Raw genomic sequence first — 26,231 nt, 5'->3', positions numbered from 1 at the left:
CCGCCACCCGCACGACCAACCAGGGCCGGGGACAAACTGCAACCGAAGTACGTGCCCTTAGCGGGAACCGAACCCGGGTCTCTCCGGACCGCAGGCCGACGCTCTAACCGCTGAGCCAAACTGGCCAGGGTGTCCCCAACCTTTTGAGAGCTGTAAGTTTATTATGTTTAGTTATTGATTTTATTATGAAATATCTCAAGTATGTCTCAAGTCTAGATAATGTAACCCAATCAGTAGTACTTCCCCTCACTTAAGAAGTTAATCATTACAGATATAATCAAAATCTCTTGTGACCCTTCCGATTCCTCTTTCTTCAATCTAAAAGCAACCACCCTCCTAAATTTACTGGACACTTTGGTTGTTTGCAGGTTTTTGCTATTACAAACATTTCTGTAATAAAAATTTTTATATACATCTTATTGTCCAAATGTGCTAGAATTTCTCTAGAATTATACCTAGAAAAAGAACTGCTTCATATTCTACCTCTGATGATTACCCATCAATCTGAGCACATTTTCATGTTACAGGTTTATTGACTATTTGGGTTTCCTCTCTTGTGAAGAGCCTGTTATATCAGAGTCCAATCAGGAGACAGAAACCACACAGTAATTTCAACTGAGAAAGTGTAACATAAAGGAATGAAGTAACAAGGCAAAGAGAACTCTGAAGAATACAGAAATAAAAGATGCAGGTTCCGGTCACCACTGGTAGGACTAAGATAGAGCACCCAAGGAAGAGGCTATTTCTTCTCAAGGCTGAGATTCTGACCTCATTGGAGAGTGTGTCAGTGGTCATAATGTGTGGCAGAGTGGCAGAACTCCCCACAAGCGGCCTGAGGGGTTGCAGGAATAGACCAAGAAGAGGTGCCCAGCAGATGACATTCCACTGTGAAATTGCCTATAGGGTAGTGATGCTGGGGGAGCTAGTTGCCCATGGGAAGCTGCCATTGCTGTTAGCACCTGGGCGCTGCTGAAAAGTAAAATTCATATCCTGTAAGAACCCAATAAGGTGAGAACACTGGAACCAGAAAGAGAAACCCCTTCCTCTGCCATTATAGAGGATGGTTTGGTAGAAATAATTAATTAGTACATTAGTCACATACTGTCTTAAGTAGACCACTGTGGGGCTGATCTGGGACCTTAGCCATCATTTATAGCATTAATTCTACAAGCAGTATATTCAGAGTTCCCAGGTATTAAGTTGACAACATACCTTAAGTATGAATGACTAAGTATTTCTCTTTCTACCGGTTTCATTTCCATCTTCCTTGTCTCTCATTATGTCCTTCCTCTTTTCTTGTGTCTTCTACTTTCCTTATATCTAATCTTTGCTGATTTCTTTCTCTCCCGAACACCAATATTTCACCATTCCTGTTTTCCCTTACTCTGTGATTTCTTCCTCTTTAAGTCTTATGTGGTCAGATATGCTCAGGAAGTTTCTAGATCAGCAGTGAATTATAGGCATGCCTTGGACCCTAAGTGGGTAAAGCTGTAGGGGCATAGCTAAGCTGAAAGAAAAGGGTCAAGATTTCCTCTCTATACATATCATATATGCACAATATAATGTAGATTGAAATAGTTCTTGAAAACAGCCATTTAAAAATCTTATAGCTGTTCCTTCTGCTTTCGGGTGTAAGTGTAATTTTTATACATAAAACCTTTATTGCCAAATTTCCCTTATTTGCATATAAGAAACCGGCTTTTGCCTAAATGAAGGAAGTGATCATAGTGGAAAAAATGGACTTCACTATTGTTTTCTAGTCAAGAAGAACCCACATTTTTCTTTTGATTCCAGTAAAGTCCTTTCTTTTATCATGATTTGGCTGAGAGTTACAATTAGGATAATGACTTAGTTATTTTCTGATAAGCAGGTGGTAATGATAAGTTCTAGTCTTTATATTAAGTTTAAGGTGACTTTCAATGAGTGTGTTATAAATTTTTTAAAAAGTAATACTTTGTTAATCTAGTTCCAACATATTGGTTACATCCATTACTCTGAAAAGTTTTTTTCTGGTTTCTGCCTACGTAGTCTGTTGTGTAATGTGATAGGACATTTTAAATATATATCTATGCAGGTCCATATCGGTTAGCATGAGGTTCTGCTTATATATGTTTAAAAATGGCAAAATAACAGGCACCTTCTGTTACTCAGATTTACAACCTTTGTAAGTGACTTGATCCAAGAGAGCTTCAGGAGCTCAAGACATAGGTGGCAGAAAATAAAGAGGGAAAGTTCTGTTGTATTCTTTTACCCACATGTAATCACATAACCAAATCTAGTTGCACAAGGAAACTAGAAAATCTTTTAACTGAGCATATTGCTGCCTTGAATAAATTCTTCTGTTACAAGGAATAGAGGGAGAATAGATATAGGAGGGGCATCACGCAGTTTCTTCCAAAATATGTGATTTGTATTTTTCCTGAATGTATTAGGGTTCTCCAGAGGATAAAAGGAATTATAAGGAATTTGCTCATGTAGTTATGGAGGCTGGCAAGTCCAAAATCTTTAGAGGTGATACCCTAGTTTGAGTCCAAGGGTCAGTAGGCTGCTGTTAAAACCAGGTAGAGCCAGTGACCTTATTCAAAGCCCTTCAGGCCAGAGAGGTTAATGTTCCAGTTTGAAAGCTACTAGGCAGAATTCCCACGTATTTGAGGGAGAGTCCCGTCCCCCCCCCCCCCGCCCATCTGTGGGGAATATGCTTCAAGACTCTCAGTGGATGCCTGAAACATTCCCAACCCTATATATACTGCTTTTTTCTATACATATTATAACTATGATAAAGTTTAACTTATAAGTTAGGCACACTAGGAGATGAAGAACAATAACTAATAAAATAGAACAATATAACAGTATATTGTAGTAAGATTATGTGACTATAGTCAATCATTTCAGGGGGTCCCTTGCTGAAATATTTGTATAGGCTCAATGCTTTCTGGCATAACTTATTGCCATCAATCAGAACACGTTTTTTGTTCATGTCTTCCACCACGAATTTAATGCTTTTTCACATTAATTAAGCATTTACCACACACTGTGGCCGTAACATTTGCAGTCTGAAGTGTGATAGCAAAATTAGCCTGAATTCTTTTTCCTCCTTTGCAATTTCACAGATAGAAGATTCATTCTTATGGAAGATGTTAGCAACCTCAGCATACAAATTTTTTTTTTTCTTTATGAAGTCAAGAACTTTTACCTTTTTACATACAGAAAGCACTTTACTGGCTTCTCTTTGGCATAACTGAATTGCCAGCATCATTTCTCTTGTACTTTGGGGACATTCTTCAGTAAAATAAGGGTTACTTGAACAAAAGCACTAGGTACCATAACAATCAATCTTATAACCACGATGGCTACTGAGCGACTAATGGACAAGTAACGGGTACAGCATGGATACACGTGAGATTTTATCAAACTACTCAAAACTGTACAATTTAAAACTTAGGCATTGTTTCCTTTTGGAATTTTCTACTTAATAGTTTCAGACCATGGTTGACTGTGGATAACTAACTGAAACCAAGGAAAGCAAAACTGAATAAGGGGAGAACTACTGTAAAACTAAATGTATATTATAAAAACATCAAACATTATAGGAATTTATAATATAGAAAGTTCCTTATATTCCTACCTCCCAGAAGTATGTGTTAATATTCACTTAATTGATTTTTCTTCACTTACTTTCAGTACATATACATATATATGTATGTGTGTGTGTATTAACAAAAACAGGATTCTCCTCTTTATACATAAAAATGTATGTGCACTAATATACAATTAGTTCAATGATTTCCTTTTTTTAATTTTTACTCTGGGCTAATTCCATGTCAGTAAATATAGACCTACTTCTGAACATAATTTCACTGTGGATGTATTATCCACTTACTCATATTTTGATTTATTCAGTGAATATTTTTAACACCCATGTGCCAAGCAACATATATATTCAATCCTTTTTTGGTAGAAATTTATTTAGGTCATTTGTTTTCTATTATAACAATGCTGAGTTATACATCTTTGTACTCTACCTTTAGACATTTTTGCAAGATGTCTATATTTCTAGAATTACTCTGTAAAAAAGATACCAGTGTTGCCCTGGCCTGTTTGGCTCAGCGGTTAGAGCATTGGCCTGCGGTCCAGAGAGACCCAGTATCAGTTCCCGCTAAGGTCACGTACCTTGGTTGCAGTTTGTTCCCGGCCCTGGTTGGTCGTGCGGGTGGCAGCCACTTGATATGTCCCTTTCACGTCGATGTTTCTCTCTGTCTTCCTCTCTCTCCCTCCCACTCTACCTTAACAAAAAATGGAAAAATGTCCTCCGGTGAGGATAAAAAAAAGAAGATACCAGTGTTTTAGGTTTTAAAAGGTGTTTCTAGCCCAGAGTTTCTCATCCTCAGCTCTGTTAACATTTTGGGTCAGATAATTCATTGTTGCTCTAGGCAGGGTGGGGTGGAGTGGGGGGAGCTGTTCTGTGCATTGTAGGGAGTTTACCAACATCCCTGACGTAGATGCCAGTAGCACTACTACCGCCACCACTTCCCAAGTTGTGACCATCAAAAATGCCTTCGAACATTGCCAGATGTCCCCTGGAAAACAAAATCACCCTGGGTTGAGAACCACTACACTAGCCCTTCTCTCTTTCCCTTCTCCCATGCATCAGGGACAGTCTGGCATGGGGTTGAGTGAAGAGGTATCCACATGAGAAGCAGCCTAGCATGGGATAGTGGAGGCCAAGTGGGTGAGGAGGGCTGGCCATAGGGATAATGGGTTATTGTAGGATGTGGGGTTAAAAGTGTATAAAAGCATGAGAGCAGCCTGGCATGGGGTATTCTGAGCCTGAGCCCGGGTGAAAAGGGTGTCTGTATTGGAGAGGGGGCAGTCTTTTCCAGTTTAAAACAGAGAGTTCTTCATTTGTATGATTGAAGGCCCATTTGGGATGGTTTCCCAGCATTAGAGCTTGGTCCCTTTGGAGATCTGTTATTGGTTTGATAATATCTATTTTAGCATGTAATTAGGGATTTGTTGGCTGATATTTCCATTATTTACAATTGTTTTAATGGTAGAAGTAACTAGACCAAGAACATAGTTCACAGCTACCTGATGCTCACCTGCTAACACCTGGCAAGTGCTTTAACTATAAAAATAATCCCATCTGTGTAGATGACTCTTACAAACATAACGCTAAGCCAAAGAAACCAAATAAAAAAGTAAAATTAATCTGTGGTGCTAAAGGTTAGGATTATGTTTACCCTTGGTGAGGGTTGAAGGGTAATACCTGGAAGAGAGATGCAAGAAGGAGGCTTCTGAAGTGGTGATAATGTTCTCTTTCTTGATCTGGGTGTAGTTAACCTGTAAAAAACCATTGAACTATATGCTTATGAACTATATGCTCTTTTCTGTATTGTCATCCTTTAACAAAATGTTCATACACACAACAACCCAAATCTCATTTTCTTATTCTTGGAAAACAGTCAGACTCTTTCCTCTGAATCAGATAATTATCATAAAATAGAATATTGATGGATGACACGCCCTACAGCATGAACCTGCTTAAATAGATAAGGAAGCATGGCTCAAACTGAGGGAGGCCCAATTTGGAGCACTAATGAAAGTGTTCAGTGTACTAACCCTACCAACCAGTGGGGTAATGCAGAATGAGATGTATCTTGTTCAGCAACATTCAATGTCCCTTTATTGAAATCATACTTTATGATAGGTACTTATCTTATAGAAACATTGTACCTCTATCTGAGGATCCCATAGAAGTGAAGAAAACTAAATAGAATACAGAAAGATAAACACTGATAGGTATGTGCAGAATTAAGTCATTGGAATCACTTTGGGATGGTGATGAAAAGCTTCCTGAAGAAGATAAGTATAAAAGTTAGCTAAAGGAAGACAATAGGGAAGAGCATCCCAGATGGAAGGAGCAGTACTTGTAGGATATAGAAATACAACTCAGCATAACACATTCAGGGAACGGTCCTTCTTGACATGGAAAGCACAGGGCCATCAACATTATGTCCCAGAGCTTGCTCTAGTGCCTGGTTCATGGTAGACATTCAGATATCAGTTAGATGAAAAAATACCTAAAGTAGCATCAATATGTGAAGAGGTATTCCAAGGAAAGATCATAAAGAGCTTATAAATCAGAGTTATCTGGAGTGCAGTGAGGAGTCATAAAAGAATTTAAGTATTAGGCCCAGCTGTTGTGGCTCAGTAGATTGAGCATTCTCCCATGGACTGAGAGGTCCCAGTTCAGTTCCCTGCAGGGGACAGCTGCTTGATGTTTCTCTCTCTCATGGCTGCTTCTCTCTGTCTCTTCCTCCCTCCCTCTCTCTCTAGGGAAAAAAAAATCAATAAAACTTATTTTTAAAAAAGAATTTAAGTGTTAGGATAACATTTGTGGTATTTTAGAAAGGTTCTCTGACAACTCTAGAAAAGATGGATTGAGTGTCTAAAGAGGAGAGAGGAAGATAGGGGAATCTGTATGCGAATGCACTTATACATACATAAGCTTGTGAGTAGGCATTTGGTAGTGGTGGTGAGTCATACAGTTGGATATTAGTTTAGAGAGAAAGTTTCTGAAATAAAACAGGTTGAAATGATAAGTATGAATTCAGGCATTGATTGTAGGCCTGATGGATGAGTAAGGGATGAGGGTGATTTAGGAAATACAATAAACAGTACTTAGTGTCCAATTGTTGTCATAAGAAGCATTTGAGAAGGAGGCATGTAGGATGACTCCCAGATTTCTTTCTTGGGTGACAGTCTAAATACTACTGTCAGCACACCAATCGCTGATAGGGGATGCAGATGGAATAGCAGGTTTGTGTTCTGTTGTGTTTTGTTTTCTGCCTGAACCTAGTGTCTTCCATAACTATTTGCCATTTTGGCAACTGTTGATTATCTACTAGGAGATATTTAATTGGCTGGATATTTGAGTCTGGAGTTTAAGATAGAGACCTGAACCAGAAAGATGTAGTACTTGACAAGATACTGGTAGCCTTTAAAGTTTAGGTAAAGTTCCCAAAACATCTATCAAGAGAATACATGTTTAGCCTGGTCCATGTAGCTCAGGGTTGAGTATCGACCCATGCACCAGGAGGTCACCCGTTCGATTCCCAGTCAGGGCACATGCCCAGGTTGTGGGCCCAATCCCTGGTGGGGGCATGCAGTAGGTGGTCAGTCGATGTTCTTTCTCATCAATGTTTTTATCTCTCTCTCTCCCTCTCCCCTCCTCTCTAAAATCAGTAAAGAAAAGAAAAGAATACATGTTTAGATTAAGCCCAAGAGAAGAAAAGAGTTGGGAGTGCAGATACACTATAAACTTGTTTTACTGCTTTTAAAAACTTCCATGAGTTTGATAGGGAGGGATGGTTGGCTCTGGTTTGTACGTCTCTATTTTAAAATTACCAACACAGCCCTGGCCGGTTTGGCTCAGCAGTTAGAGCATCGGCCCGCGGACCAGAGAGTCCCGGGTTCGGTTTCCGCTAAGGGCATGTATCTTGGTTGCAGTTTATCCCCGGACCCGGTTGGGGTCGTGTGGATGGGGTCGATGTGTCTCTCTCACATCGATGTTTCTCTCTCTCCCTTCCTCTCTTCCTCCTGCTCTATCTGAAGATAAATGCAAAAAGAAAAAAAAATGTCCTCAGGTGAGGATAAAATTACCAACAACCCAAATAGCCTATATTTCTTGGGCAGAGGGTTAAAAGGGGACTTTCCCTGTTTGAGAATGCAGGTAGCATTGTGTAGTAGGAAAAGCTTGAATGAATTTTGGAGTCAAACTTTGGTTGGAATCTTGGTTCTCATTTTACTTAGCTCTGTGCCTTTGGGCAAGTTACTTAGTTTTACTAAGACTCAGCTTATGCATTTGGAAAGGTAGGATAATTGTAGCTGTCTTTGAAGACTACTGTTAAGATTAAATGAGATAAGCTTTTGGGTCTGGAAGATAATGGCAACTGTTGAAATCTAAATCTTTTCATTCATACTCCTAAAAAATGGGAAGACCAAAAAGGACCCCCCCACACACAAACACGCACCCCACACATAACTCACACTTTCAGTATTACTACAAGGTAGACAATACCATGAATTTTAAATTACCTGTGTGCAAAGAAACAACAAAATAGCACTGGTTCTTTTGTTGCTACAAACCTCTAAGTCTGGAGAGTGGAGCAAGGAAAGGCTTAAGAGACTGAAAAGAGGAGAGGAGATCATTGATTAAAATAAAGTTCAGACAAAATCACCCTCAGAAAGAAAACTTCCCCCACACAACTGGCAAAATATGAACAGGGGCTTGGGACTTAGTGATTAATAGCACCAGCTGGAGGGAAGGTGTGCAAAAATGAGAGGGACCAGAAGTAGCAACATCAGAGAAACATTCCTTCTGGGAGAGAAGACAGAGAAAGTATGGTGCCCCTTGAAGACCTGACGGTGAGAGGAGAGAAGGAAGGAGAACATTCAGGGTCTTAGGAAAATGAAAGAGAAACAAGGCACACAAATTCCACCCCCCCACCCCCACCCCCTACCACCATGACATCATCCATTAAAGCTGCTGCTCTTACTGACATGCAGAAGCAAATACTCTTGAACTAAGAACTCTATCCATAAAATTCTCAGGAATAGAAATAAATCATATGCCATACAAAGCTACTTTAAGAGTAATACAGAAAATGTGAGTTAATGCATTTTCACTGATAAAATTTTTTCTCCGAAAAGCAAACACAAAACAAAGGGAAACTATATTATAACACTCCAACCAAATAAATATCCTCAAACTTTTGGACATACTCCTAGAGGCATTAATGTAAGAGGCTTTGATGAAAGAAATACCAAAAGAATAAAATGAGATACAGAGAGAAGCAAAAAGTTTCAGAGATAAAATCGTTTAAATGCAGTAATGGCAAAGGAAGACCCAGGATACTTTTAATTAGAGTCCCTGAAGAAGAAAAAGAAATCAATGAAACAGAACTAATTTTTAAACCATAATCAGAAATTAGAGAAAAGCTGAAATCTACAGATTAAAAGGGCCCATCTTAGACAGATTGATCCAAAACAATGAACTCCAGTCATAAACCATTAGATTTTAAAAACTGGTTAAACTGTTACATTTTAGACCAGTCATCGTGGCTCAGTGGTTGAGCATCATCCCATGCACCAAGAGGTCACCTGTTAACTCCCAGTTAGGGCACATGCCCAGGTTGCATGCAGCTTGATCCCTGGTAGGGGGAGTGCTGGAGGCAGCCTATCAATCTTGTTTCTCTCTCATCATGTTTCTTTTTCTCCCTCTCCCTTGCTCTTTTTCTAAAATCAATTAAAAAATAAAATAAAATAAAATTTTTATAAACACATACAGCAGCATTTAAAAAAAATCAAGGAGCCTGGTAAATGTGCCTCAGTGGTTGAGCGACGACGTATGCACCAAAAGGTCACCAGTTTGATTCCTGGTCATGGCACAAGCCCAGGTTGTAAGCCAAATTCCCAATGGGGAGCATGTATGAGGCAGCCGATCGATGTTCTCTCTCATCAGTGTTTCTATCTCTCTCTCCCTAAAATCAACAAAGAAAAAAAAATTTCAAAAACTCAAGCAAACAAAATTCAAGCTAGCCAAGCTGTCTGTCCTTCAGGTATCAGGGCTATAGATAAACAGTTTTGAACATGAAAGAATTTAGGAAATATTTAATATATTTAGTTGCAGATCCAAGACTAAAACAGTGGTGATAACATGGGTATAATTGTTATATTTTCTGACAATGTAGAAAGAATAAAATTTTTAAAAAGTAAGTGAAAGAGAGAAAAGAAAAAATGGAATAAAATCATTCCCTATTATATAATTAATAAGTGGAATTAGAGGATACCATTTAAAGTGGGCCAGATAGTAAAAGGTTAAGTAACCAAAAGAGAGATTTGGGAAACTCTAAAATACATATTATGTGCACACACACATGCAAAAGTAACCACTAAAACAAAAAAGGCAAAAAATTGCAAGTAGAGAAAGAAAAAGGGTAAATATGAATAATAAAAATGGTAATTATAAAATTCAGAGTTTAAGCATATCAATCATCAATAAACTTAAATGGGCTTAATTCACCTATTAAAAGATAAAAATTTTTAGATAACTTCATAAAGTAAAACCCAGCCCTATGCTGTATACAAGAGACACATTTAAACAGTGATTTAAAAGGTTAAAAACAAAGGGATATGCAAAAAAATATCACAGGCAAATGGAAACAGTCTGACAACAAAGGTTGCAATTTCAATAGACAAAGTAGAAACTAGGCAAAAAATTGTTAAACACAACAGAGTATACTTTAAAAAAAATCATCCCCTAAGGGTATGTTTATTGATGTTAGAGAGAGAAGGAGGGAGGGAGAGAGAGAGGGATAAAGAGAGAAACATCAACCATTCGCCTCCTATACTGGATTGACTCTGCAACCTGGGCCCTGATAGGGAATAGAACCAAAGACCTTTTGGTTTACTGAATGATGCTCCAACAAACTGAGCCTCTGCAACCTGGGCCCTGATAGGGAATAGAACCAAAGACCTTTTGGTTTACAGAATGATGCTCCAACAAACTGAGCCACTCTGGCCAGAGTATACTTTTTTTTTTTTTTCTTTTTTAAAAATATTTTTTATTGATTATTTAGAGAGAGGAAGGGAGAGAGAGAAACATCAGTTGGCTACCTCCTGCACACACACACACACCCACCCACCCCACTGGGGATCGAGCCCGAAATCCATGTGCGCTGATCAGGAATCAAACTGGGACCTCTCAAGTCCATGGGACAATGCTCAAACCACTGAACCATGCTGGCCGGGCCAGAGTATACTTTTTAATGTTAAAAGTCATAATTCACAATCCCATTATAATATTTTTTAATTTCTTATGTACCAGATAATACAGCAAACACCTAAATCTAACAGAATTGCTCTAGCAGATTACAGTTAATCCTTACACAACACAGGAGTTAGGATCCTTACCTCACGCAGTCAAAAATCCATAACTATTACTTTTGTCTCCCCCAAAACTTAAGTCATTGTCTACTGTTGATCAGAAGCCTTACTGATAACATAAACATTCAATTAATACATATTTTGTATGTCATATGTATTATTATATACTAGTGTTCTTACAATAAAAAGCTAAAGAAACTATTATTAAAATCATAAAGAAGAGCAAATACCTTTGCAGTATTTAAAAATTCTGTGTATAAGTGGACCCACTCAGTTCAAACCCATGTTGTTTGAGGGTCAGCTGTATAGGATAATGCAAGAAGAAATAGAAACACATAATAGATGTTGAATACATCACAGTACAAGTCTGGTACTTCAAGCTGTTTTAGGACCAGCTAGATAATTTCCTATCCCAAACCTGAAATTAGCCATTTCTTCAAGGACTCTTGGTTTCTTCTAGTGGGAAATGATATTTAGAGATCACAATCTTTTTAAATATGTTTTCTTTTGATTTTTTAGAGAGAGAAGAAGGGAGAGATAGAAACATTCATGTGAGGGAGAAACATCGATTAGCTGCCTCCTGCCTGCCCCCTACTGGGGATCAAGCCCTCAAGCCTGGCATATTCCACTGGGCCTCACTCAGTCCATGGAACAACGCTCAATCCACTGAGCCACGCCGGCCAGGCAAGATCACAATCTTCATATCAGGAGTGCTCACTTATACTGGATTGGTCTTTATTTCTAGGCCTTATCGGTGAAAGCTTAGGACATTTTTAAAAGAGAAAATGCATCATCAGTTCATGGTGACATTTCTAATTTAAATTTAAATTATAGAGTTTTTATTTCTTTGACTTATATTGTATCTCCTTTTTTCTTGTGCAAAAAATCTGGTTCCTAATGATATTAATCAAGTTAATATAGTCATCTTAGCCTACAGTTTCAAATTAACAATACCAATATTATACAGTTATTAACAATTAAAACAGTGTAGATACTGTAAAAGGTTTAAGATATATTTACATTTTTTATCCATAGCAAATATTCTAATACATATGTACGAATTACTGTTTTAAATAAATTATTTGAAATAATTTCTGCACATGTGGTTAAACCATCAATTTGCAACATAAGTTCATTTGTTTCATTTTGGGGGCTTTGTTATTTCCATTTTATTTTCACTTTATCTTTTAAAAAAATTTAAAGGATTCAAGATAGCTTAGGCTGACAGTTTGTTTAAATAAATAAATAGTACCAGGCTGGTGTGGCTCAGTGATTGAGCCTCGACCTATGCACCAGGAGTTCACTGGTTCAATCCCCAGTCAGGGCGCGCACTGGGGTTGTGTGCTCGATTCCTCATAGGGGGCATCCCAGAGGCAGCCGATCGATAATTGATGCTTCTATCTCTCATCAATGTTTCTATCTCTCTTTCTCCCTCTCCCTTTTTCCTCTCTCTAAAAAATAAATTTAAAACATTTTTAAAAAATTAAATAAATAGCAACTAAAAGTCTAAGGCTTATAGGAACAGTGTTTTTTGTTTGTTTGTTTTTTGGTTAATCCTCACCTGAGGATATTTTTCCATTGATTTTTTAGAGAGTAAGGGAGGGAGAGAGGGAGAGAGAGACATCAATATGAGAGAGACACATCAATTGGTTTCCTCCCACACGACCCCAACAAGCTGGGGATTGAACGTGCAACTGAGGTATATCCCTTGACTAGGAATTGAACCCAAGACCCTTTGGTCCATGGGCCGATGCTCTAACCACTGAGCAAAACCAGCCAGGGCGGAACAGTGTTTTAATCAAAGCATTTAGTTATTCAGGGAAGTTTTCTCAATTATTTTCTAAAAATTGAGGAACTTACTATAATTAAAGGTTTCAGTGATTTCAGTATAATAACTGGGAGCCTATAACCTCCAAGGTAGCCCTAAAAAGTGTACACACACACGTTATTACGAAACTACTTCTGAGAGTTTTATAGCAGTATTTTCTTTTTCTTTTTTTTTTCTCTCACCCAAGGACATTTTTGCATTTATCTTCAGATAGAGCGGGAGGGAGAGAGAGAGGAAGAGAGAGAGAAACATCGACCTGAGAGAGACACATTGACTGGCTGCTACCCACACAACCCCAACCGGGGCTGGGGCTGGAGAAGAACTGCAACCGAGGTACGTGCCCTTACGGGATCCGAACCGGGACTCTCTGGTCCACGAGCTGACACTCCAACTGCTGAGCCAAACCGGCCAGGGCAATAGCAGTATTTTCTAACACATTGGAACTCTCAGAAATCTTGCATGAAACTTGTCTTAACCCCTTAGCCTCCTAATTTTGGTTATTCAGGACCTCAGTTATATAGATAACTGCTCATATATCTTTCCAATACCAAAGTAACTTTATTATGTAATATTTAATATAAGTAAAATTATATGCTGAAAAAATTATATTTTATGGCTTAAAGTATGAAATTTAAAACTTTAGTCATGAAAGTCTGTTTTTGGTACAGTAGTAGCAAAACATAAAATTGTAATTGTTGTGTCTCTTTACTGGAAGTTGGATACTAAAATGTATAATTCTGCGATTTCTCTTTTTAGAGTCTGATAAAATACCAGTGATGCGTGGACAGTGGTTTATTGATGGTACTTGGCAGCCTCTAGAAGAAGAAGAAAGTAATTTAATTGAGCAAGAACACCTCAGCTGTTTTAGAGGTCAGCAGATACAAGAAAGTTTTGATATTGAAGTATCAAAATCCATAGATGGAAAAGATGGTAAGACCAAGTAATACATTTACTATGTTATGTAAACCAAGTAAGTTGTTGATAAAGTTTAGAGTTGTTTCTAAGTTTGACATCATAGTTTAGGAGTGTTTGAATTTATAAAACTTATTATTTTAAACATTTGATAATTATTTTAAAATTTAAAATGTCTATGAATTTCTGAACTGTCTCGCTTTTTATTTTACTTAGTGTGTATGTTTAGTGGCATAACATGATTTACTATAAATGACAAATTGTCATAATGCGCTCTCTGAATTTGTTCTTTTCAGTAGTTTTTAATTATCAAAGAAAATTGAACTTACCAAAAGATCCCTTGTCATGATATCAAAAGAACAGTTTTGTTAATCTTTTAAGATGCGTTCTTTTTCTGAAGTTGAAGAAAAACTTTAATTTCTTTTGTGTAAGTATATCTTAGATGTCTCCATATCGATAACCAACTTTTAATTTTAAACAATCTACTTTTTACATTTCCCTATTCAGCATTTGAATATGTATGTAATAGTTTAAAATATTTATATAATAGCCAAGATTAATAATATATGTTTTGTAATGTCTATTCTTCAGTAAAATTCAAAATATGTGGTAAATTTAAAAATACTTCTGTTGTTCCATTTACTGCAGGCAGTGGGATCAACTATTCTGGTGAGTATAACAGTACAGGTGAATTAGAATGTTTAGATTTCTCTTAAGTTTTTTTTTTTTTTTAAGCGTTTCTTCATCCATGCTTGCCTTTATTTGGGAGGTTTCTTGGCAAGCCCATATAAATCTGTAAATAAAGTGATTTTTTTCCCTCCCCTCTTAAACATCTCCAAAGCAGAAGAACTCAATATTGATCAAGTAATTCACAGAATGCAGTTCGAAGAAATGAAGTATATGGTTGGAAGTACTTGTTTACATAACATAATTAATGATAAAACATTAAGCTTTAAATTGGCTTATTTTTTTTTTTATTAGTTATAAGAAACATCCCAAGTCTTTTCTCTGTCCTACTCTTTACTCTCTTTTCTTTCTTCCTGAATACACACACACACACACACACACACACACACACACACCATACACACAGTCATGGATACTGTATAATTTAGCACATACCAAATTAAAATCTCTTTTGTATCTAGTTGATTAAAAGTCTTCATAACTGAGGAAGATTGTAGCTTCTGAATGAATTGGAAATTATCTAACAAATGTATATAATAATAGTTGTCTGTTATGTGCTAGAAACCATACTTAGGATTTTAAATATCTCGTTTTCCTAATCCGCAGAGTCAAATATGTACTTATTTCAGTGTCAAATCCAAGGTCAAGGTTTTTATTTTTATTTTTTTATTGATTTGAGAGAGGAGGGAAGGACGTGCCCCAACTGGGGATCAAACTCACCATCTTTTGATGTACAGGACAGTGCTCCAACCAAGCCATGTGGGCCAGAGCCAAGGTCAGGGTTTTTACATATCAATATATAAAGAGCAGTTTTTACATATCAATATATAAAGTGCAGTTCAGTATCTATAGATCAGAGCTCTGTGTACATTCCTGCAAATTGCTGTAGAAACAATACTTTGTCAGTTACAGCACAAATAGTCAATTTTATATATCTGTGATCTTTTATTAGTGACTGAAGTATTTTGTAACCTCTCATCACCACTACCAAAATAAACCAAAAGCCTACTTTATAGTATTTGAAGGACTGACCTTTTTATTATAATTTCATTGCTATTGGAGAAGGCTGAATTCTGGATTTTTCCCCTTTCTATTAATTCTCCATAACAAAACCAGTTGACTCGTCCAAATTCTTTACTATTTTAAGGCATGAAAAAAAAAAAATAACCACCAAAAAACCCAACAACTTAGAGGAGAAAAAAAGATGAGTATGAATAATAAAAATATAAGTAGATTGTTTCCTATTCTCAATCTGTTTCCAAAACAATTTTTTTCCACTTGCCAATTCAGATTGTGGAAGTTCATTGTCAACTCTGTTTCATCTCTAGATTCCCATCTACTTGGAATCTTGTTTCTGTTACAGTGAAAATTAGAATTTCATGTATCCTCTTATTCTCCTCCCTATTAAAAAGTTAAATGTAACCCTGGCCAGTTTGGCTCAGCGCTTAGAGCGTCAGCCCAGTCAAGGGCACGTTACCTTGGTTTTGGTTTGTCCCTGGCCCTAGTCCGGTTGTGCGGGAGACAACCAGTTGATGTGTCTCTCTCACACATCTATGTTTCTCCCCCTCCTGCCCCCACTCTATCTGAATATAAATTGAAAAATATCCTTGGGTGAGGATTTTTTTTAAATATTAAATGTAGCGCTGGCTAGTGTGGTTCAGTTGGTTGAACAGTAGTCTCCTGCCCCAAAAGGTCACCAGTTCAATTCCTAGTCAGGGCACATACCAAGGTTTCAGAACCCAGTCCAGTGTGTTCAGGAGGCATTTGATAGATGTTTTTTTTTCTCTCTCTCTCTCCCCCTTCCCCTCTCCCTTTCCCTCTCTCTAAAATCAATAAAACACTTCAGTTCTCTTCAAAGTACCCTTATTTTATGAGCCAGTTACCTACGTCTAATAAAGAACATGATTTATTTGTGTGAGTAGCATTATACCTTTGAGTGTGTATGTTGATTCTAGAGTATCAGTGTAGGATATTATAATTTTTTTTGCTAGCTTTAAGGATATACACTGAGTGGTAAATTCTAGTTAGTAATAACAGGAAATTGTTAAACTGTTAAAATGCTTTTGCATGGTAATCTTTCAAAATGATGATTCTTTGAGGTTCATTAGAAGAAAAATTTACTTTTTAAAATATACTATGGCATATCGGCAAAATATCAGTGTGTTTTATTAACAAAGATTTTAAGTTCACTTCAGTATATATACTGTTGTCTTGAATTTACAACCATTTTAGTGGTTATTCAGTATATGTAAAACATACATTTATGTGTTAAGATGTGACATTTGACTTTGAAGATTATGGGAAGTTTGGTGGTACATTTTAAAATTATCACTGGTTAAGAACATTTGCTGTCCACAAAGCTGCTACCATTACTACCACTGTGGGAAAAATAACTCAAATTTACCACAACTACAAAGATTTTAAAAATTATAATCTTATTTTGCTTCTTACCACTAGGCTTCTGAAATTTCATATTTCATTAATTTGCGAGGAAAAAATAACCTTTGCTACCTAAACTTTCTCATATATATATGATAAAGCTTTGATTATTCTTATTATCAAAAGATTTTAATGCTTTCATGTGCAGATAATACTGTGTGCCAGGCACTTTTGTGAAAGAAATAGACAGGGTTTCTATCCTCAAGGAGTTTTAAGCCTATTGGGGAAGGCAAAGTCTACAGATGAGAACAGTTACAAAGAGAAAGTATAAGATTATATTCTAAAAACAGAGTTGGTGTAGAGAGAGTTGGTGATTACAGTGCAGTGGAGTCATTCAGGTGAGGCATTCTGGAAAAATTCCATTTAATAATTCAAACCATTTTAAAATATAATATTTAGGAACTCTTATTAAGTGCTGTGGGGAATTTCTAAGAAACTAAATAGAGTTCTTGCCTCGAAAGACATTAAAATAAAATATTCATTTTTCTTTCTGACCTTATCTGTATTTTGGTTAGGGTAACTATTGCCACAAGTTTATTGGATATGTTTAATATATTCTTCTTATTAATTTTCCTACTAATTTCAAAGTAAGCACTGAATTAGATTGGTGAAATAGATTGTGCATAACTTTTTTAGCACACAAATAAAAATTTGTGATTAAGATATACTTTAATCTAAATTTCATTTTTTCTGAGAGTTAAAATAAAAATTATTACCTCACCTCCTAGGCTAGGAGACATTTATCTAGAAGCCAAACAAATGAAAGCCTAGAGTTTCACTGGGGATGAATCAGAAAAATAAAATAAGGCCTCCAAGTAAGTAATTTTGTAAATACTTCAACGTAGTACTAGATTAGTGTTTTATTCATTTTATAATTGATATAAAGCAGAAATCAATAAAAAACAAACAAAAAAGTTTAACTGAAAGGATTAGACCTACACTTTACTGTGGCCAAAAAATGCATGCCCACAATCTGAAAAAAAAAACAACCCTCAAATTGAGGGACATTCTGCAAAATAACTCTTCAAAGTGTCAAGGTCATAATTAACTAGATGGAGGGAATCCTTTCACAGTGTATATCATCACCACAATGTACACTTTAAATATTTTATTTGTCACCTGGCCGGGGTGGCTCAGTGGCTGAGCGTTGACCCCTGCACTGAGAGTTTGCCAGTTCAGTTCTAGTCAGGACACATGCCCAGGTTGTGGGCCAAATCCTCAGTGTGGGGCATGCAGGAGATGACCAATAGATGTTGTCTCTCATCAGTGTTTCTATCTCTCCCTCCCTCTCTCTTCCTCTCGAAGTCAATAAAGAAAAAAAATTTTTTTAATTAAAAAAAAACAACATTTTGTCAATTATGCCTTAAAACTGAAATTTTTTTAAAATGTCAGAATCATGAAAGACTAGGAAAGATTAAAGAATTTTTCACAGTTTGAGGAGACTAAAGAAACATGACAACAAAATGCGTCATGGTACCCTGGATTGGGTCCTAGAACAGAAAAGGACATTAGTAAGGAAACTGGAAGAATCTGAATAAAGTCTATATTTTAGCCCTGGCCGGTTTGACTCAGTGGTTAGAGCATCAGCCTGCAGAGCAATGAGTCGCGGGTTTGATTCTGATCAAGGGCACGTACCTTGGTTGCAGTATGTCCCCAGCCCTGGTCAGGTCATGCAGGAGGCAAACAGTCCATGTTGCTCTATCACATCGATGTTTCTCTCTGTCTCTCTCTCACCCTCCCTCCCACTCTATCTGATAATAAGTAGAAAAATATCCTTAGACGAAGAATAAAAAAATAATAATAATAAAATAAAGTTTATATTTTAGCCCAGGTCAGTTTGACTCAGCAGTTAGAGCATCGGCCTGCGGACCAAAGAGTTCAATTCTGGTCAGGGCCATGTACTTCAGTTGCATTTTGGTCCGCAGCCTTGGTCAGGGTGGTGTGGGAGGCACCCAGTCAATATGTCTCTCTCACATTGATGTTTCTTTCTCTCTCTCTCTCTCTCTCTCTCTCTCTCTCTCTGTCTTCTTCCTTCCCTCAGGTGAGGATTTTTAAAAAATGAATGAAATCTGTATTTTAGTTGATAGTATTGTACTAATGTTAATTTCTTAGTTTTCATAACTACAATACCTATACCAACAATATAGGGAAAGATGGATGAAGGATACTGGTAACTCTGTACTATTTTTGCAACTTTTCTGTAAGTCTGAAATTGTTCTATAATAAAAAAATTTTTTTAAAAAGACAGTAAGCCCGGCCAGTGTGGCTCAGTGATTGAGTATCGGCCCATGCACCAAGAGGTTGCCGGTTCGATTCCTGGTCAGGGCACATGCCCAGGTTGTGGGCCCGATCCCCAGTGGGGGGCATGCAGGAGGCAACCAGTCGATGTTCTCTGTCATCTGTGTGTCTATTTCTTGCTCCCTCTCCCTTCCTCTCTCTCAAAAATCAATAAGAAAAAAAAATTAAATAAGAGACAGTAAAAGAATAAAAATAAAATAGTAAAAACCATTTAATTAAAACCCTGCCAAAAACAAAACAAAGTACAGATGGAACAAAGAGAACATAAATGGGAAACAAGAGACCTAAATGTATCCATATCAATAACTACAGTAAATACATATAAGAGAACTAACAATCCAATTGAAAGGCAGAGATGGACAGATTTGTTAGGAATGCAGAACCCAACTAAATGCTGTGTACAGAAGTCACTATCAATATAATGTCGCAGATGGGTTAAAAGTTTAAAAATGGACTTTTTACTGTTCAAGCTAAATTGGGGTGCTATGAAAGTACAGGTATTAGTGGATCTGTAAGGATTTACAACGTTTAACGTTTGGCATGTAAAATTGTATCATTCCTATCACTGTTGCTGGGTAAGGATATCCCAAACATCAGTATAGAATTTCAAAAGTCAAAAAGTCTGGGGGCCCTGGCTGATTTGGCTCAGTGGTTGGAACATCGGCCCACAGGGCCCACAGACCAAAGAGTCGCAGGTTCAATTCCAGTCAAGGGCATGTACCTCAGTTGCAGTTTGGTCCCCATCCCTGGTCAGGGTTGTTTGGGAGGCAACCAATCAATGTGTCTTTTTCACATTGATCTCTCCCCCCCGCCCCACTCTGTCTGAAGATAAATGGAAATATATATCCCCTCAGGTGAGGACTTAAAAAAATAGACTGGTACAGGAGAGGGGGGGTCAGGTGTTGGAGAATTCCCACCATCTAGTTCTTAGTTATTATTTAATTTTTATAAATTTATCAAACTTAATTTCTCTGAAATCCAAGATTGCCAGGAGTTTTCTCATTACATCTGGCAGGTTTGAGACGTGCAGGCTTACTTCCCCTTAAGCTAAGGTTATCCAGGTTGCCCACTTTTTTTTCAGTCCTCACCAGAGGATATATTTTTATTGATTTTTTAGAGAGGAAGGGAAAGAGCCCTGGCTAGTTTGGCTCAGTGGTTAGAACCCATGGACCAAAGAGTCAAGATTCTATTCCCAGTCACTGGCACGTACCTCGGTTGCAGGTTTGAGCCCTGGCTGGTCAGGCTCATGCAGGAGGCAACCAATTGATGTATCTCTCTCACACAGATGTTTCTCTTGTCTCTCCCCCTCTCTTCCTCCCACTCTACCTAAAAATCAATGGAAAAATATCCCCAGGTGAGGATTTTTTAAAAAGAAAGAGGAGGGGGAGAGAGAAACTGATGTGAGAGAGAAACATTAATCGGTTGCCTTCTGTACCCACCCCAACCAGGGATCTAACCCACAACCTATGTATGTACCCTGACTAGAATCGAACCCAAAACCTTTTTGGTGTATGGAACAATGCTGCAATCAGCTGAGCCACCTGGCAAGGGCCAGGTTGCCAGCTTTTTTTCTTTCCTTTATTGATTTTAGAAAGAGAGGAAGGGAGAGGGAGAAAGAGATAGAAACATCAATGAGAGAGAACATCGATTGGCTGCCTCCTGCCTGCCCCCCCACGGATACCGGGCCCACAACCTGGGCATGTGGCCTGACTGGGAATCGAACCAGTGACCTGTTGGTGCATGGGTTGACGCTCAACAAGTGAGCCACACTGGCTGGGCAGGTTGCCAGGTTTTATAAAGGAAAAAGTTATGGAGTTGTTTCATTCTAGTGACATTAACAATTGATACTCTATTGCTTTCAGAATTATATATTGAAGAAAGTTTCTTTTTTTAAATATGTTTTTACTGATTTTTTAGAGAGAGGAAGGGGGGGAGAGAGAGAGAGAAACATCAATCAGCTGCCACCTCCTGCCTCTTACTGGGGTTGAGCCCAAAACCCAGGCATGTGCCCTGACCGGGAATCAAACCCAGATCTCTCAGTACACGGGACAATGCTCAATCCACTGAGCTACAAAGGCTGGGCTGAAGAAAGGTTTTTTTCTTTTTTTTTATCCTCACTAGAGAAAAATTTTCTATTTATCTTCAGATAGGGAGGGAGGGAGGGAGGAAGGGAGGGAGGGAGGGAGGGGAACATTGACATGACTGGGACACATTGACAGGTTGCCTCCCACACGACTCCGACCAGGGTTGGGGATGAACCGCAACCGAGGTACGTGCCCTTGACCAGAATCAAACCCATGACTCATTGGTCCATGGGCCAACACTCTAACTGCTGAGCCAAACCAGCCAGGGGAAGAAAGAGATGAATTATAGTAAAGAAATTTATTGAAAATACTATATTTTATACTTGAAATCTTTTATTTCTGTGTAGGACTATAATAGATAAAAGAAAATTTTTATTAAATGTTAGCATCTAAAATGTTAGCAAATGTTTCACTTGTATATTGAGTTTATATATACTTTTGCTAACATGAAGTAAAAATTCCTAACTAAAACTTTATTTAGAAAAAAAAGCTAATGCTTTCTGGCACTTGAATTTCTTTTAACCGTGATTTCTGTTTGGATTGATAGTAAACCCTTTTTGTCTCTACTTTTATAGTACTTTGGGTTAAAAAAAAAAAAAAAAAAAAACTCTCTATGCTAACAAGATGTAACAAAGAGAGCAAATGACTTTCAAGTGAAAATAAAAATTAAATTTGAGAAGGTAAAGAACCAAGTTTATTTGATTTTGTAAAACATAAATAAATAAAAAAGGTCAAGAACCATGTTTATTTTTAATACATTGGCATGTTTGCCCTTTTTTAAAAATTTCTAATTTATACTGTTTCTCTAGAAAGGAAAGCCTTTCATTTAAGTGTGGTCATACAGTTCATATGTTTTCCATTAGTTCTCTTTTAGTAAATATGAAATTGGTTCGTGTTAGTTTTACTAGTAGATTTAGAAAATCTAGGTTTTGTTTCTTTGAGTAATAAAGTCTCAAATCTATGCCAGTTTGATCTGCTTGGATATGTTAGCTTTTTTCTAATGATTTTTTGCTTGTTTAAAAATGTTTTGTACAAGTGGTACATTTATTCTTCAGTAACTGACCAGAAGGCGCATTAACAAAGAAACATTTTCAGTGACGAAATTGTTTTGGTTGTCATTTTTCACCCCCTGTGACAATGGAATGCTCGTATAATCTTTTAATCCTAGTCTACAATTTTTGTATAGCCATATAATACTATATAGTTATATGTAGTTAAGTGCCTTGTCAGCATTTGTTACTTATGGTTATTGCACACATCTTTAAATATACTTCGTCTGTATATGTAATGGATTTTTAAATATTTCTAGTACTGTACAACAGGAATTAAACATTTTCACAGTATTTAACCTTCAACTGTCACGTTAATGTAGAAGGTAGTGAGGATGAAAACCAAATGTATTAGAACAAATTTGAACTAAATCATAAAGGTTCTGTGGTTCGTTAGCTATTAGCAAATTGATTTGTTAGTTCAAGTGGGTTTTAAAATAATGCTTTTTTAAAATATTAAAAAAATTATTGATCTATAACTAGCAATCAGGGAAAATGTTGACTTTAAGGTTATCTACTGATTTGCCAAATATCAGTCTGTGTCCAGCTGTACTCTGTAGAGTCTGTTTCACGCTTACAAGATGTCACAGCATATATTTTTACTAATTACCTTTTTTTCATTTTTCTATCACTAATAAATCTTTCATTATTTTATCATTAATAACCCAGTTAAAGCTCTGGCTGGTTTGGCTCAGCGGTTAGAGCATCAGCCCGCAGACCAGAGAGTCCCAGGTTTGGTTCCCGCTAAGGGCACGTACCTTGGTGGCAGTTTGTCCCCAGCCCTGGTTGGGGTCATGTGGATGGCAACCAGTCAATGTGTCTCTCTCACATCGATGTTTTTCTCCCTCTTCCCCTCTCTCTCCCTCCCGCTCTATCTGAAGATAAATGCAAGAAAATGTCCTTGGGTGAGGATGAAATAAATAAATAAATAACCCAGTAAAGCTTCCTATTTGAATTTGAATTTTTTCAAGTTTTCAGAAGTCTTTAACAACTTGAAAAGAGTGGTGAAAAGGATATTGTGTTTCTGTAGGAAGGCTGCATTATATATATTTCAGTGGTCGAAAGCATCTAGTAGAATGTATATGTGGTATCTTCTCAGGGAAGCTGAATTAGTTATTTAAAATATTATTTATTGCATTCTCAATTTGCTCATCAGTTGTTAGCTGTCATAGCCACAAATTTGGCGAGAGTAAATAACCTTAGGATTGTGAAGATGGGGATTACAGATCTCTTGCACATACAAAAGTGCTGTGCTCTCTTTTTTCATTCTATCTATACAGAGACATTAAAAGTGGTGATTGCATAGTTGTCTTTAACTGATACATGTACATATCATCTTTGATAAATTTAGATATCATTTGCCTTTTTTCAGTAATAGTAGACAATATATTTGATAAACATTAAACTAATATTTTGCTTCACTGACTTAATTAGAAATTACATAAAGCATTTAGAATAATGTTTGTCAAATACAACTCATTTTTTAAAGTTAATAAAAATAAAAAGGCAAAATAGAAACCTCATTTAAAATTTACTTTGAAGCTCAGTGTTTTTGCTTTCTTAGTTGTCTACCACCTCCCTCCCTTCTCCCTCCCTTCTCTGTTCAAATGGAGAGGATATAAGGAGAGTACAGATGCGGCAGGTCTTAAACGAAAGCGTTCCCAAGGTACAGTAATTGTAGTTTTATTTCTCCATGTAGTTATATTCCGGCTTAAAGCATTTAGTTGCGTTTAGAGCATTCAGTTGCATTTAAAGCATAGAAAATTATTAGCATTAGTATTTAAAGCATAGAAATGTATACATTTTATTATTTTGTTTAGTGTTAATTATAAATGGTATAAACATTTGTAAATGATGTGTATAGTCCAATAATGGGATATTCACCAATATTAAGAATGAAATTTTGTTGGCCTAACACTGTTCTCTTAAGATCTTGATCTTGTAGTTTCAATGTTTTAACCATGTTGCTCAAAACTATTTTAACAAAAATGTGGGTTAGAAACATTAGAAAGAAAGGCTTAAAATAGTGACTTGGGTTGAACATAGAATTAGAAAAGTAAATAATTGTTAAACTTATGCAAAATATTTCTTTTATTTATGAAAAGTTATTTTATTTAAAAAGCTGAATTTGTACCTTGTTGAAGCTATTATTAATGTTTGTTATGTTAATTGCATCTCGGTCTTATGGTCTTACGTTCAGTGTTAGTAATGTGTCCTAGCAGGTAAGTTAAATATAAATTGGTTTCTCATAAGATTTTTAATTACATTTGTAACATAACTAATAAGTACATTTTTCTGGAATGGAGTTACTTTTCTGTGTATTCTAGTAGGAAATAAGTTTACATAAAAATATCTTAGGATTTTAGATCTTGAACAAGGCTGTGTCTTTTATATTTAGCTTGAGATTATTTTTAGCCTATCTTCAAATCAAATGAGGTAGACTGTGCCAGTAACTAGCTTTGTGTCATCACTTAATCTCTTTGTACCTCTGTGTCTTTATATATAATGGGAGATAATATATTGCTTAAAGAAGATTTTAAGAAAATAAAACAGGTATAATGATTTTAAGGTGCCTGATTTCCTGAAGATAGGTATATGAATTGTTCTTACCTCCGTACCAGAGATAGAGAAGAAACATTTAAGTTCTTAAAAATATAAGAATTATCAAATTATGAATTGGTAGACATGTTATGATAATTTTCTTGATCCATTGCTTCCACAAACATTACTAAATTTGTGATACATGTCAGGCACTGTGTTAGGACACTATGTTTGGTACTAGTGATACAAAATGATCAAGACATAATCCTTGCCTCACAGAGAATATGTATTTCTGGAACATATAGGTTTGATTTTTTAAAAACTCATTTTTACCAAGCATATTGCAGTTATAGAAATACAGTAATCTTTCTGATTTGGACATTCTTTGATTTCTTATTTAAACATCTTTCAACTTTGAATTTCTGTTATGGTGTGCAATATCCAGTGATAATTGACTTTAGTATCCATTCCAAAATAACTTGTAATGTAATAAATTAGATTATTTTCTGCCCAGTTTAAAGGTAATATTTTTCCCTGCGAGTCTTGTTTTATTTTGCACCGAGTGAAATTTACACAGATCCAAAAATAAAATCAACAGAAAAAATGGACTTACGTTTCTGGGTCAAAGCTAATGAGGATGTTCATTCACAAAGATCTGTGTCTCTTAGGCCTAAAGAATAGTACATCACCTGGGAAGGCAGTACTTTAATCATCAAAGCACATTAACTTCATGTTAAAGGTTAAAATTATGGAAGTTAAGCCACTAATTCCATGTTGTTACAACAACTTGTCATTTCCTATACCATTTCCATGGTTAGTCATTTATAAAATAAAGTTCCTGTCCATTACTTGCTTCACATCAATACGTGTTTCAATGAACTGAATATTTATTGAACTAAATTCAAATATGGATTAAAAAATCTGTATATTATAATTTTTCATACAAATGAAGTTTGCCTTGGAAACCTTCAAATTAGCTTTTCCTTTTTGCAACAGCTATTCATAGTTTCAAATTGAGTCGAAATCACGTGGACTGGCACAGTATGGATGAAGTATATCTTTATAGTGATGCAACTACATCTAAAATTGCAAGAACAGTTACCCAAAAACTGGGATTTTCTAAAGGTAATTGTTAAATATTACTATCATTTGTCAAAATTTGGGGAATCTCACTTTTTCCTTATATTTAGAATAGGCTATTCAGATTCTATGTTTTTATTGATATTTTTAGAGGGAGAGAGAGAAACATTGATGGTAAGAGAGCAACATTGATTGCTGCCTTCTGCATGCCCCCTACTGGGGATGAAGTCACAACTCGGGCATGTGCCCTGACCAGAAATTGAACTGGTGACCTTGCGGAGCATGGGATGATGCTCAACCCACTGAACTACAATGGCCAAGGCCAAATTATATTTTTAGTATGTTTTAAATATGTATTATATTTAA

General features: G+C 36.5%; 1 protein-coding gene across 5 annotated transcripts in view; it reads left to right on the top strand.

Moving 5' to 3' along the window:
* Window positions 1-26,231, top strand: part of DDHD1 (DDHD domain containing 1) — a 91,098-nt gene that overhangs the window by 17,907 nt on the left and 46,960 nt on the right. For 2 of the 5 annotated variants that reach the window (XM_036257379.1, XM_036257362.1), the window contains exons 2-3: window positions 13,532-13,705; window positions 25,782-25,910. In XM_036257379.1, coding sequence (XP_036113272.1) covers window positions 13,532-13,705; window positions 25,782-25,910 — 303 coding nt within the window. Of the gene's footprint in view, window positions 1-13,531; window positions 13,706-14,335; window positions 14,357-23,808; window positions 23,911-25,781; window positions 25,911-26,231 lie in introns of all 5 variants that reach the window. The other 3 variants (XM_036257346.1, XM_036257371.1, XM_036257354.1) reach the window with 3 other exon arrangements.

This window comes from Molossus molossus, unplaced genomic scaffold (assembly GCF_014108415.1).
Source record: "Molossus molossus isolate mMolMol1 unplaced genomic scaffold, mMolMol1.p scaffold_m16_p_1, whole genome shotgun sequence".
NCBI classification, from domain to species: Eukaryota; Metazoa; Chordata; class Mammalia; order Chiroptera; family Molossidae; genus Molossus; species Molossus molossus.
This window is presented reverse-complemented; position numbering and strand designations above follow the sequence as displayed.